The following is a 15,545-nucleotide window of genomic DNA, read 5'->3' as shown; positions in this document are numbered from 1 at the left end:
CATATTGCTTTCCATTGACTTCAGTGAGCCTTAGATCAGGCCCACTGAGGCTGTAGGGCACATGGTCTAGAATAGCAGCTGTGGATGGGCAAGTTCTGCAGCCCCCATGCCCTGCCGGAGTGTAAAGGACTGAATTATTTCTCACAACCCAGTTAGCTCCCCATACAAAGACTTTTTGCAGGAGAGAGTGATGGTCACCCTAGAATTCTACTCAGTCAGGCTCTGATCTATGTGGTCAGATCCCAACACCCGGAGCTCCATTGAAGCCACTGGACTTCACAGAGGCACTGGGGCTCGGCTCCCCGGCATGGATTAGCTGGCAGGAGTGCGGTCTAAAATTGTGTCTTTGCCCTTTAGGTACATTTAACAATTTGTGTGGTCAGACAGCATGAGGCAGCATAGTGTAAAATCTACCAGTGTCTGCCAATTGTGAGCTTCACACGCATGCAGAACACACGTAACATCCTGAGGTTTTTCTTTTCAGTGAGTCCTGCACGGGTCGCTCCATAACAAGGTTAAAAAGCATCTTAGAGGAACGAAACTTGCATGTCTCCTGTGAGGACAATTATAGGTAATTATTTGCTTTGGGTTTGAGTTGGAGTCTACTTGTATAAAATGAGGCTGTTTCCCTCCTAATCAGAATATTTTTTGAAGGAACTAGAGCATGTTTTATTATGCTAATGTATTGATGGCCATTGTGAAAATGACATTAGTGGCATAAGTTTGAGGTCATAATAGTACTCGTATTACACCTCTGCTCCAAAGACTGCCCTAGTTTCCTATCCACTTCCAGGCAAATTTCATTTTTCAAGTCCTCTGTGGTTCAGTCCTCGCTACTAAAGTCAATCCCTCTCCTAATGCTCTGCCTTGGCAGTCGAGAACAAGAGATGTGCTCCCACTTGTCATAATGCCTAGATTTGATCTGCTGGGGGCATTGCATTTTCAGTGGTTAGCCTCTGACTCTGGAATTTGCTTCCTTCATTGCTGGTTGACCTTCTGAGCCTGCTGTATAGCCCATCTATTTGGTGAGGGTTTGCTTGAGACACAATAGTCGGAAGTTCTAAGTATTATTAATTATTATGATTGCCCTCTCTGTTCCCTTACTCAGGAGAAGGCTGCATGCTGGGGGCGGGGATCCATTGGCACCACTCAAAGCTGCAGCTGCTTGCAACCAACTACATGGAATTATGGAGTGGTGGTGGGAGAATTTCCAGGAGCCACCTGATCACTTCACTTCACAGACACAACAGCATGTTTGCAGTGTGTGCATATTAGGGTGGGAATGCATCAGGGGTCCTACAGTTTTTTCTACCTGTACTGATCCTCTCCTAAGACCACCCATGCCTATTATTAGCTTGAGGAAGAATTAAAAGCAATTCTTGCAAAAGTCAGACATGCATCAAGCTGGCTACTGGCAAGGAATGCCATTTGTAGGCCATTGCTTCCAGTTGCCATGATAAAGAATATGGAAGTAATCTGGTATCCATTTTCAGGGCTCATGGTGATCCAGAAAATGGAGGAAATAAGTTTTGGTAGTGACATTGCTGTCCTGGCAGTGAAGTTGTTAACTAGGAACAAGAATAATTCTTATTTATTGAGAACAGCTTTCCTTAGAGCAGAACTTGTATGTTGATAAGAATATTTCCTGAGTAAACAATCATTTCAATAAACCATTGGGAGTTTTATAATTTAAATTTTAGTCATCTTTAACTGAGTGAAAAGTTGGCCTGCAAAGGAGGATGACTGGATAAAATGCACCATCTGGCAGTAATATTTTAACCTTCTGGAAGACAAAGCCATTTCTTCCTCTTTGTAATATGCATTACTGGGCCTGATTCATGAGCACCCTGCACCTTGTGGAGTCATTTATACTAGTGTGATGTAAAATTCTGCCAAATGAGAGTCTTAGTATTTTGCATCCACTTTGTTCTCATGTAAATGTAACCCTGGCCAACACTGGGGATTGAATTCACAATGTCTGCAGCTAATGGAACAAGGATCTGTAGTTGGGGACTGTAACAACTCATATCCTTTGCAGAGAGGAGGACCTGTAGCACACTCACTGGTGGGTTTCAGAAGTGGCACCCCAAGGTGAAAGACAATAATGATTTAGCGCTTCTGTCAGAGCTCAATCAATCAATAATAACCTACTGCCCAAACCAACATTAGGTGAAATGTGGGCAAGAAGTAGTATTTTCAGTGTACAGTAAAACTCGTCAGGCCAGATCTTCAGCTGCTGGCAATCAGCATTGCTCCACTCAAGCCAATTTACATTAGCTGCACATTTGGTGTTTCATAACTTATAGCAAGTATAGTATGGATGCATGCTTCTTATTTTTGTCAGCCAGTCAACATGATGTTCTGTTAATAACTCAAAAAATTGGTTCAATGAAGAAATTTCAAACCCACAAGTCTAAGTATGTATGAAATGTATTCAGATGTGTTACTGAAAAAGCATCAATGATTTAAGACTGCAGTAAGAAGAAAACATCCCAGCTGTGTCTATGAAGTAATTTCTATCACCTTAAGAAAGGAGATCTCATGGGCTCAGAACTATGTAACCTGTACTTTGACTTCCATGTGGCACTTGATAACTGTTTTTAACGATCAATAGAGTTATGACACCATACATCCAAAACAGCTACTAATGTTTGGATTTCTTTTTTGTCTTATCACAGGCCAGTTCAGCTGCTTCAGTGTGCGAATGATCCTGACCATGCAGACTGCAGACTTTGCACCAATAGTGTACAGTGAAACACACAATACTCCACATTGCTTAACTGTGTATGATACTGAACAAGAATATGTGTATAGAGTACTATATAGTATAAATGTGTATACAAACACTGTATGTTACCAGAAAACCTTGCTGTGGCTGCAACACTCATAGATGAATGAAAGGAGATGATATTTTAGGTGCGGTTACTGTACACACACACACACACACTTCCAACCTCTTCAGCCTGAGGGCCAAACATATTATTTCAGAAAGGTCAAAAGGACCACAATAAGTGGTTTGGGTCAGATTCTCAGCCCTGCTCCCTCTCTTTACACAGCACAGGTGGTGCAAAGGGAACAGAAGCCCCTGTTGGGGATTCCCTGGGGTAGGGAATACATTGGGAAGAGCCATAGCCATTTCTTCCCTTCCTTCCGGCACACAGGGGAGTGTGGGAGGAGGGAAGGGGAAGTGGCTGGAACAGCTGTGCTTTGGCTGTCCTCAGTGGGAATGTGTTTCTTAGAAGACTGTTGCCAAATGGTACAAGTTACAGCAGCCCACAAGCTACTCTGAACCATACCAGGGCAGGAAGAGACCTAATCAGTTACAGTTGTCAGCTTCTCTTTTCCTCTCTCTCAGGTTGCCCTGTCTGGTTGTGTGAGGGAGGGCAGTCTTCCATTGCTAGGCACTCCCTTAAGTCTGGCACAGCCAGTTGAGGTTCTCTCCTCTTCTCTCTGGAGCGCCCAGAGCCTGGAAGGGAAGCCTGCAACAGAAAAGGCAGAACTACTCTCACCTCCCTACCCAGCATTGCAGTAGGTGGCCAACAGGGAAGTTGCTGAGCAGCTGCTGCTAAGAGAAAGCAACTCTCAGAACACTTCCAGCTCACACCAGACCTACACCTGAGGCTGCAAGAGAGGAGGTGGGAGACAGCTGGGGAGGAGGGAGCAACAGGGCCAATTCCAGCTCTTCCATTTAAAAATCACTGGGCACAGCTCTGGGAACACATTTTCAGTTCAGAATCAAATATAACATTTTCTTCTTAGCAGTCACCCTCACAGTCTACAAAGTGGCCTCCATGGACTTGGACACCACTGAGATAGAGACAGACAGGAAGATCCCAAAATAAGTAGTCTCTGCTTAGCTTCTGAAGTTGATGGTGACATCTTTGTAGCATACAATTTCCAAGCACACATACACATAAACTGTAATAGTTTTCTTATATTTCTTTTTTGCTGTCATGATACTCAGATTCAGATGAAACTGAAGACTTAGGGCCAGAGTCTGGCCTTGACTCTCTTCATTTTGTGCTACTCTAATGACACAAAGGAAGAGAGCTGGGGCTTTCCTGAAATATGGAAACCCCCAGGTGGTATAATACTAGTATAGCCAGCAATTTGTCACTCATTTAGGCACGGGGCGGGAGGGGGGTGTTCATGGTGCAGATTGGTAATTCCTAGCCAGGTCTGTGACTGGGAATGTTTACATTAAGCAGAATTTTAATTTTCTAATTGCACTCTGATATGTGGTTACTGTGATTAACTCAGACATATATCAATAACTTTAATTCTGTTATTTCTGACAAGAGGGTTGGAGAGTTTAATATTGGCTTTTGAACATATTTTGTCATAATACAAAATGTTGAATGTAAAATGGTAATGTACAATAAAATCGCTGATGGTTAATGTTCCTAATTCTATTACACACATTGGTTAATCATGGACTGGATACTTAAAATGAGTCATCTATTAAGAGATTTCCATGTGGATTAGAATAGTCGGAAAAGTGGAATAATTTCAGAAGTGTTTCTCTATGAAAACATATTTGCATTATGAGAATAAGTAAGAGGAAGAAAATCAGCAGAACCAAGAATTGTTTTTCTTTTTCAACAAATGATTTTTATTGTTTTCTCTCAGTCTTTAGTTTTGCCTACACACTGCTACATATTAAGAGTCTAGGGCATATACTGTCCAAGAATTCCTATGGGATTGGTGCATTTCTGTACCATGCCATCCTTCCCAATGGCTGCCCCTTTTAAGTGAAATATAGCCCTCAGACTTACATCTCCACTGTACTATTCTACTGTAACATTTACATTATGTATTGCAACACATTTTTGGTTTTTGAAACATTTGTGTATCTAGAATACACTATTCCATTGGGGAAAACTTCCCAAAAAGTAGCAGTAATAGATTGTGAAAGATTTTTCAGACCATTATTTCATTGTTGAGTTTTTAACCCAATAAACCTGTAATGCTTAGAAGTAGTTTCAATATATGGCATCCTTCCTGAATGTCAGTGGAGAAGCCAGGGACTGACTGGGCCATGAAGAGTGAATTAGCCTCTCAACCCTACAGATGGTTCTTCTAGAACAGAGGTTCTTAAACTGGGAGTCATGACCCCTCAGAGGGTCATGAGGTTATTATGTGGGGGTCATGAGCTGTCAGCCTCCACCCCCCAAACTTGCTTTCAGTATTTATAATTGTGTTAAATATATAAAAAATGTGTTTTTAATTTACAAATTTACAGGGGGAGGTTGCATGAGAGGCTTGCTGTGTGAAAGGGGTCACCAATACAAACGTTTGAGAACCACTGTTCTATAACATGGTGGCTGCATAGTGATAGAAGAGTGTGGGGAAGCTTGCTTGTCTGTAGATAGATAGAGGATTCCATTCTTCAGGACTGTGTGTCTAGTATCTCATCCCAGTGCTAAATGATCTGGGGGGGGAAAAAAAACACCTCATGACCTCTCAAAATATTAAACTATACTTATACCCACCTGAGCATTTAGCAGAGAGGCCACATCACAAATCCCCTCTCTCTACACCAAACAAATCTCCTGCTGCCAAATTCTGCAGTTGATCAGCCATTTGTGTTGCTCAGAATGAAGTGAGTTGCAGTGAGCCAGCCTTGATGGCACATGGACAATCGGATTATATAATTAGCACTTAGTCACGATAGCTGAGGAGGATTTATGATGGTTATCACTGATTATACAATAAAACCTGTCAAGCAAACCGGTGGTTTTGTTCTCATCAGGAAATACACATTTCAAGGCAACAGTGAACAATTAACTTTGACAACTGTGATTTAATAAATGACAGCTTTTGAGCACAGGTGTCTGGCATACCATTGTGCTAACAGCAATATTTCTTTAAGTGGGATTATTTACAGATAGACTTGGCAGGAAAACAAAATAAAATTATGGAAGTATTAAACAGTTGACTTGTCTGTTCCATCTATTAGTATAATTCATAAATTCCACTGCCCTTTTGAAAGAAAGAAGCATATATTCATATAGTTCAAAACTTGTACAAAGTATAGTCAGTATTTTAAATATGCATTGAATACACTGAAACTAATCCTTCTTGTAATTTGTACAGATTATATTAAAGATAACAAGGCTGGATTGTGGGACAAAGTCTCAGCCTCATATGGGGAGTTGTGCAGACGTGCATTGCTCAAAAACTTTAGAAGGATTGTGCAGGAGGGAGGTATAATGCACCCTGAGCTCCCAGGAGCATATATAATCTATCAAGGCTACTTATATGGCCCCCCAGTACCAGAGTAACTAAGCACCTCCCCATCTTTAATGCATTTATCCTCACAAAAGCCCTGAGCTAAACAGAAGTGGTATTATCCCTATTTTGCATCTAGGGAACTGAAGCACAGAGAGATTTGGTCTATTCACTTACTGTCTCATCTTATATTTAGGATGACACTCAGTGCTGCCAAGGGGATGGGGTGCAGACTGGGCAGGCTGGAACACAGAGTAGGAGTGTCAGGGCTTAGCTATTTTGAGTTGTGTGCAAGCAGAAACTAAAACAGTAAAATTAGTTAAAATGGGAAAAGTGTACATATATATATTTCACCTATAATGACTGACTGAATGTTACTCAGAAGAATTCATCACTGGGCCAAGACCAGGTATATAAACTTTCCACCCCAAAATGTGAGATTTTCAGATAGTGATGAGCAACTGACAACGGGGGATTATAAATGGGATTCCTCACATAGCTTTACCTGCAGCAGGGACTGTGGTACAGAAGCAGAACCTTCTCCCAGATCAGTGGGGACAGGATGCCCTCCATGCATGGCCCTAGAAGGTCCATTGGGCTTCCAAAAAAATCATCTCTCAAACCTACTCTCACAAAAAAGTTCAGCAGAGGGAGTAAGAAGATCAGACCAGCAAGACCCATCCTTGTTGGAAACCGTGCCAGGGAGAGAATGAAAATATGCTGCACTCAGAAGCAATTTCTTTGACAATATGGTTTGAGATGCAGATGAAATGTACTGACAGACTGACCTTTCTTCTTACATTGTTTGAACATTCTTATAGAGGTCAGCAGCTCTGGGGCGAGGGGGAGGAGACTGGTGGGGGAGGAGGCATGGGTAGCTGGTGGGGCTGGATGGAACAGAACTGTGTGGGTGATATGGGTTAGGGGAGAACTTGTGAATGAAGGGCTCCACAGCACTGTTGCCTTAGCTCCCCAGTGCACCAGTAAGCAGACAGGAAATTCGCGGCAAGCGATTAAATGCCTTGCCCAAGGCCCTGTTGCAAATCAGTGACAGAGCTGGCAATAGCATCCAGGCCTCCTGAAAACACCCCCTGTAGCACAGCTGTTCTCCAAGAGAAAGATGGTGGATTTATCAACAGAGGGTTCTAGCAGGAGCAGGAGTAACTTTGCAGCCACTGTAATCTCCCTCATATTATAATGTGGGACAAGTTACTCTACTTTAGCACTTACAGCATTTATGATAGAACCCAGTCCTGTGCCCACTGAAAGTCATGCATCCCTGGTAATAAATAACCGAAAGTGTCATTTACTTCCAACACTGACCCAGGAACTTTATGAGAAGGAGGAAAGCAATGTTTATCCCTAATAGTACTCTGTTCTTTGTATGATTCACTTCTGCCTACCACCCTTCGCAACCCTCTCCTGCTGGCATCCGACTATGTAAATGTAGACACAGCCTCACACTGAACTTAATGGGCATTTGTCTTCAGTGGGATCAGCATCAGGACCGTCCACCTGTTTTCTGGCCAACTCGCACCTCCTGTGTAACATACTTCAATCACCGGATTTAGCTCTGAAGATGGGGCCAGATTTGTTTCTCAGGTACACCAGAGTACCTGTAATCCATTCTTCAGGGTGTATCATGTATCCCTCTCTGTGCCTGAGCTACAGAGGATATCAGTCTGCTACAGCTCTCACATATGGAATTTAGTCCTTTAGCTCCAGCTCTAGAGACTAATATTTCAGCTCTGGAGGTCTTTGGTCCAATAGTTACACAACCCCATTGATTTCACTGGGGCTTCAAGGATGTAAGAGTGGGTAAAACTTGGCCTGAGGAGTTTGCCTCAGTTACTCTACCTGCCCACACCAAATTCCTGCTTCCTCTTGCCCATCCACCCTCAAAGCCTGGAGTTCAAGGATGCCCAGTGGGAGTTCAGGTGGTGGGTGGAGCTAGGTGGGCTGTAGATACTGGAAAGCAGTTGAGGTTGAGCCGATGAATGGATCAGCAAAGTGTAGATGGGGAGCTGAATGATTTCATTGCTTATTCCCATGCTTTTTACCTCTTGGGCTGGTGGTAAATAGAGTATAACAACCTTACCTTAAAGAAGTTAATGGCCTTTTTTGTGTGGTTCTGGTTGAATTTGATCCCCAGACGGACAGCATCACAAAATGTGTCAGGACTGCAAGGTAAGTGCTTTTTAATTCCTAATTACCGCATCTGGAAAATTGTACAGTCATAGCAGAAATTCATCATTTTGCATTCCTAAAATTGCCAATATGTTCACGGACGTTATGTTCAATTAGCTTAGGCAAAGTTATACTGGGTGTGTTTTAGCACTGTCATGCTTAATGCAGTGAGTCAGAAATGGGAGAAATGACTTATCTTTAATAACATTGAAATTTTCACCAGCCGATGATTTGAACTGAAATTTCATGAAGGTGGTAGCAGTAAGACAGAGGCAGCTCAGAACGGTCCGCCACCCTAGGCAAAACATTAGTGTGTTGCCCCTCCCTCCCCTCAGATCCCTAAGGAGGTTGGGGTGCAGTAGGGGATGCAGGCTCTGGGCTGGGGGGTGGGGCCAAGGGATTCGGAGTGCGGGAGGGGGCTCCGGGCTGAGCCTGGGGCATGGGGTTGGGGTGTGGGAGGAGGTGAGTGGTGCGAGGTCTGGGAGGGAGTTTGGGTGAGGAAGGGGGCTCAGGGCTGGGACTGGGGTTTGGGCTGTGGGAGGGGCTGTGGGATGCAGGCTCTGACCAGGCGATGCTTACCTCAGGCAGCTCCCAGAAGTGACCGGCATGTCCCTGAGGCTTCTAGGCAGCCAGGTGGCTCTGCGCACTGCCCCTGCCTGCAGGCACCTCCCCCATAGCTCCCATTGGCCACGGATCTCAGCCAATGGGAGCTGCGGAGCAGGCGCTAAGGGCAGGGGCAGTGCGCAGAGCCTCCCTGATTGCCACTGTGCCTAGGGGCTGCAGGGACATGCCAGCCACTTCCGGGAGCTGCACGGAGCCAGGGCAGGTAGGGAGCCTGCCTTAGCCTCGCTGTGCCACTGACCAGACTTTTGACCTATTAAAATATCCTGGATTGCTTTCAATAGCAACCGGGAGATTGAGACTGATTCTGGGAGACTCCTGGCCATTTCTGGGAGGGTTGGCAACCCTACTTCACCATGCCCCTTTTTCTTTAGTTATACCACCTGTGCTGGCATCCTGGGGTGAGAAAGAACAAAATAGGAGCCACCCTGGATTTTTCTATGCAGGAGAACTCCTTCAGTGGCCTCATATGGTTCCTATAGTGCAGCAACATAGCTGAGGATCTGGCCCTTTATTTTCCAGCAGTGAAAAGCCCGAGTGCCCTGTTGTGGTTTGCAACATTGACAGCAAATGGATGAGTAAAATGCAGCAGTAGTACTGTATTTTTCCCATTAAATCTGTACCAGGATTTTCAGCCATCTTTTGATATATTTTTATATACCATTGTTGGAAACTAGGAATGGCAATATCTATAAGGATTTAGAGGTCCTAGATACAGCATTAGAAAGTGTTTATAAGTGCACAAACTTATAAACTGCAGAGCTTCATCATGCAGACCTTAATCAGGCAAAACTGCCCACAAAGTCTGTAGAGAGACAAGGTGGGTGAGGTAATATATTTTATTGGACCAACTGCTGTTGGTGAGAAAGACAAGCTTTTGCGCCACACAGAGCTCTTCTTCAGGTCTGGGAAAGGTACTCCGAGCATCACAGCTTGCCTCACTCACCAACAAAAGTTGGTCCAATAAAAGATATTACTTCACCCAGCTTGTCTCTCTCATATCCTGGGAATGACAGACACAACTACAACTACACTGCAATGAAGTCAGCAGGCTTTTTGGCTAATTGAGGAGCTCAGCTGGTCAGGCTGGTTTGTGGTTTTTGTAACAATTCAGCGTTTTTCATGCATTCTTGGAGATATTTTTGAGACACTCTGCATGTTGATGGGAGTCTAGAAGTTAAATCCGAATTGAATGCCTTAATGAAATCTACTAGCATGAGAATAATTTTAATGACAGCCTTTCTTGGCAAGCACGTACAACTCTTACATTATTACAGCCACTTTATTTCCCTGTAATGGGTGCAATGCCTCATCACATGTAGCAACAGAAATACCAGTGTCTGCTAGCAACTGGGGGGAAAAATGTGTTTCTTGGGGTGTTTCTGTCTATAAAATTAGCACTAAAGCCTAAGAAATATTTTATGTTTTGGACTAGTCCTTCCATTGGTCTCACACAGGTGTTACTCAGGATGAAACTGGGCCTTTTCATTCTGTTATCTACAGGCACCAAGACAAACTCCACCAGACAAGCATACTATGCAATGGCATTAATCCAAACTGTGAGTGGCATGAATTAGATGAGAATTTGGGTCACTGTGTTCTGAAGAGGCTGTAAATTCATCAGTGCACTATATGTTTGCTGTGTATCCTTGTATAGCCCAAAGGAAATTCAGATGACAGCACATACCTATTTGTACAGCACCTAGCACCACAGGGTTCTGGTCCATGACTAGGGTTCTTTGGCAGTACAGTAATACAAATAATAAATAACTATAATTTATATATTAAAAATGTACACACTTGGACTGAGGTAGAGATGGACATAGGAGACGGAAGTGTTGAGAGTCTCTGGGTTAGGCTAAAAGGGGCAAAAAACAAGGGAGATGTCATGCTAGGAGTCTACTACAGGCCACCTAACCAGGTGGAAGAGGTGGATGAGGCTTTTTTCAAGCAACTAACAAAATCATCCAAAGCCCAAGATTTGGTGGTGATGGGGGACTTCAACTATCCGGATATATGTTGGGAAAATAACACAGCGGGGCACAGACTATCCAACAAATTCTTGGACTGCATTGGAGACAACTTTTTATTTCAGAAGGTTGAAAAAGCTACTAGGGGGGAAGCTGTTCTAGACTTGATTTTAACAAATAGGGAGGAACTCGTTGAGAATGTGAAAGTAGAAGGCAGCCTGGGTGAAAGTGATCATGAAATCATAGAGTTTGCAATTCTAAGGAAGGGTAGAAGGGAGAACAGCAAAATAGAGACAATGGATTTCAGGAAGGCAGATTTTGGGAAGCTCCGAGAGCTGATAGGTAAGGTCCCATGGGAATCAAGACTGAGGGGAAAAACAACTGAGGAGAGTTGGCAGTTTTTCAAAGGAACACTATTAAGGGCCCAAAAGCAAGCTATTCCGCTGGTTAGGAAAGATAGAAAATGTGGCAAAAGACCACCTTGGCTTAACCACGAGATCTTGCACGATCTAAAAAATAAAAAGGAGTCATATAAAAAATGGAAACTAGGACAGATTACAAAGGATGAATATAGGCAAACAACACAGGAATGCAGGGACAAGATTAGAAAGGCAAAGGCACAAAATGAGCTCAAACTAGCTACGGGAATAAAAGGAAACAAGAAGACTTTTTATCAATACATTAGAAGCAAGAGGAAGACCAAAGACAGGGTAGGCCCACTGCTTAGAAACAGTAACAGGAAACTTGGAAATGGCAGAGATGCTTAATGACTTCTTTGTTTCGGTCTTCACCGAGAAGTCTGAAGGAATGCCTAACATAGTGAATACTAATGGGAAGGGGGTAGGTTTAGCGGATAAAATAAAAAAAGAACAAGTTAAAAATCACTTAGAAAAGTTAGATGCCTGCAAGTCACCCGGGCCTGATGAAATGCATCCTAGAATACTCAAGGAGCTAATAGAGGAGGTATCTGAGCCTCTAGCTATTATCTTTGGAAAGTCATGGGAGACGGGAGAGATTCCAGAAGACTGGAAAAGGGCAAATATAGTGCCCATCTATAAAAAGGGAAATAAAAACAACCCAGGAAACTACAGACCAGTTAGTTTAACTTCTGTGCCAGGGAAGATAATGGAGCAAGTAATTAAGGAAATCATCTGCAAACACTTGGAAGGTGGTAAGGTGATAGGGAACAGCCAGCATGGATTTGTGAAGAACAAATCATGTCAAACCAATCTGATAGCTTTCTTTGATAGAATAACGAGCCTTGTGGATAAGGGTGAAGCGGTGGATGTGGTATACCTAGACTTTAGTAAGGCATTTGATACGGTCTCGCATGATATTCTTATCGATAAACTAGGCAAATACAAATTAGATGGGGCTACTATAAGGTGGGTGCATAACTGGCTGGATAACCGTACTCAGAGAGTTGTTATTAATGGTTCCCAATCCTGCTGGAAAGGCATAACGAGTGGGGTACCGCAGGGGTCTGTTTTGGGACCGGCTCTGTTCAATATCTTCATCAACGACTTAGATATTGGCATAGAAAGTACGCTTATTAAGTTTGCGGATGATACCAAACTGGGAGGGATTGCAACTACTTTGGAGGACAGGGTCATAATTCAAAATGATCTGGACAAATTGGAGAAATGGTCTGAGTTAAACAGGATGAAGTTTAACAAAGACAAATGCAAAGTGCTCCACTTAGGAAGGAAAAATCAATTTCACACATACAGAATGGGAAAAGACTGTCTAGGTAGGAGTACGGCAGAAAGGGATCTAGGGGTTATAGTGGACCACAAGCTAAATATGAGTCAACAGTGTGATGCTGTTGCAAAAAAAGCAAACATGATTCTGGGATGTATTAACAGGTGTGTTGTGAGCAAGACACGAGAAGTCATTCTTCCGCTCTACTCTGCTCTGGTTAGGCCTCAGCTGGAGTATTGTGTCCAGTTCTGGGCGCCGCATTTTAAAAAAGATGTGGAGAAATTGGAAAGGGTCCAAAGAAGAGCAACAAGAATGATTAAAGGTCTTGAGAACATGACCTATGAAGGAAGGCTGAAAGAATTGGGTTTGTTTAGTTTGGAAAAGAGAAGACTGAGAGGGGACATGATAGCAGTTTACAGGTATCTAAAAGGGTGTCATAAGGAGGAGGGAGAGAACTTGTTCACCTTAGCCTCTAAGGATAGAACCAGAAACAATGGGTTTAAACTGCAGCAAGGGAGGTCTAGGTTGGACATTAGGAAAAAGTTCCTAACTGTCAGGGTGGTTAAACACTGGAACAAATTGCCTAGGGAGGTTGTGGAATCTCCGTCTCTGGAGATATTTAAGAGTAGGTTAGATAAATGTCTATCAGGGATGGTCTAGACAGTATTTGGTCCTGCCATGCGGGCAGGGGACTGGACTCGATGACCTCTCGAGGTCCCTTCCAGTCCTATAATCTATGAATCTATGAATAATAAAACCATTGCCTTGTCATTTGAGATGAGCTAGGTTTGCAATTTTAGGCTTTGAATCTAAACTTCCCCCAAAGTGCTGGGTGTTTGGATGTTGAATTCCTAATCAGACCCATTTCTACTAACAGTGGTTGCCATGAAAATGCAACACTTGGCAACAGGTACCACACAGTTGCCACCATTATTTTTTATTATAAGATTTTCAGTAGAGAATGAACTATGGTATGTCTGATACTCAGACTATCTTAAAGCTGAACCCAGGCAAACCATGTCCTCTCTGCTGCAGCAGCAGCAATCTGTGCACAACTTGAAAGAGTATGATAGTGGACATGCTCCCCCTACCTATCCGGGAGTTTCTCTGAAGTAAGGTGTGTTTTGGTACACCTCACTGGAAGGTGCCACTCTGTATGTTGGAGCCAAAGAAAGACAGTACAGTATAACATACAGGGCCAAATGTTCAAAACTATGTAACAGCAATCATCTATGTATGCAAAAATAATTTCACACACAACTGTAGTAAATATACAGTAGAACCTCAGAGTTTTGAACACCAGAGTTACAAACTGACTGGTCAACCACACACCTCATTTGGAACCGAAAGTACACAGTCAGGCAGCAGCAGGGACCAAAAAAAGCAAATACAGTACAGTACTGTGCTAAACATGAACTACTAAAAAAAGGGAAAGTTAAAAAAAGATGTGACAAGGTAAGGAAACTGTTTCTGTGCTTGTTTCATTTAAATTAAGATGGTTAAAATCAGCATTTTTTCTTCTGAATAGTAAAGTTTAAGTCAATGTTCAGCTGTAAACTTTTGAAAGAACTACCATAACATTTTGTTCAGAGTTACGAACAACCTGCATTCCCAAGGTGTTTGTAACTCTAAGGTTCTACGGTATGCACATTTTTGAAAATATGGGCAACAGGGGGTGCATCTGGCTTGCAATCAGGGCTTAAATTCTCACCAAATATTTCCCAGGACCCCAGGGCTCCAGCCCTCTGGGCACGCCTTGGCTCCCACGAGTTTGAAAATATTTATCAGAGCTCTGCTCCGGACGGCTCTGTCTGAATTTAAGCCCTGCTTGCGATAAGTAATCTTGGAGAGGATATGTTAATAATATTTTCCCAGTGTGACGTAGTGATATGTTGCTTACTCTTGATTTTTTGAAGGAGAGGTTTTACACATCGCCAGCTTGAGCACTGAAAACTCCTGCTTTGTGCATGAAAAAAATGCACTTTTCAAAACCTGCCCATTATTTGTTGTTTATTGAGCACCATCAATGTGCTTGGTGCTTTAAAACCATATAAGGAGATGATCTCTGCTCCAAAGAGCTCCTTGCATTCTCAGAGACAACAACAGAACTCAAACATTGGCACTACACTAGCAGATGGATTAAGCTCAAAGTCTCCTGGATTTTAGAAGGATACCCTTTATTTTTCATATGGCCTTCACAGATCCTAGAGACCAGGATTAGGTCCTCTGGAACTGGACTTGTTTGAAGAGACTCATTAAATACTATAGTCACTATGGGCTTGATCGAAAGCGCCATTGACGTCAATGTAGGCTTTGAATCAGGCCCTATAAAAATATGAAAGCACCTTTTTCCAATCACAGAATTGGACATCACCCCAAACATCTGAGCAACAATACATCAAACAAATGCTGCAGTCACAAGGTGTTTCTAACAATCAGGAGATTAAACTGTCATCTCCTGTGCTCCTGCAATTGGCAGATGAAATGTGAGGTGATTGTAACAAGCCAGTGAAAGCTTGCAATTGGACAAGATTGATTGCTGTTTGCTGTACCAAAATTATGTATTTAGACTGGTTTAGACCTGTCTAATGGAAGCAAACTTTTTGAACCCTGATACAAACAATAAACTCTGCTTCTGTATGTACATTAGGAAGGATATTGTGATATACAAGCACAGGGGTGGCCAAACTTACTTACCCTCCGAACCGCATATGACAATCTTCAAAAGTTCGAGAACCACGGCACACCTGATGGGGCCTGGGGCTTCACCCTGCTCCTGCTGAAGCCCCGAGCCCTGGCAGGTGCACCCCGCAGGGCTGAAGCCCTGAAACCCCC

At 43.1% G+C, this 15,545-nt stretch overlaps 1 protein-coding gene across 5 annotated transcripts in view; it reads left to right on the top strand.

Annotated features, from left to right (window-relative positions):
• LOC101935553 (ADP-ribosyl cyclase/cyclic ADP-ribose hydrolase 1) overlaps nt 1-4,398 on the top strand; it is a 47,343-nt gene extending 42,945 nt beyond the window's left edge. For all 5 annotated transcript variants that reach the window (XM_024110681.3, XM_008174127.4, XM_024110682.3 and 2 more), the window contains 2 exons: nt 485-571; nt 2,679-4,398. In XM_024110681.3, coding sequence (XP_023966449.1) covers nt 485-571; nt 2,679-2,754 — 163 coding nt within the window. In that variant the 3' untranslated portion in view covers nt 2,755-4,398. The remainder of the gene's footprint in view (nt 1-484; nt 572-2,678) is intronic.
• The last annotated feature ends 11,147 nt before the right edge of the window (nt 4,399-15,545 follow it).

This window comes from Chrysemys picta, chromosome 5 (assembly GCF_011386835.1).
Source record: "Chrysemys picta bellii isolate R12L10 chromosome 5, ASM1138683v2, whole genome shotgun sequence".
NCBI lineage: Eukaryota > Metazoa > Chordata > Testudines > Emydidae > Chrysemys > Chrysemys picta.
The sequence above is the reverse complement of the archived record's forward strand: the minus strand, read 5'-3'. Positions and strand labels throughout refer to the sequence as shown.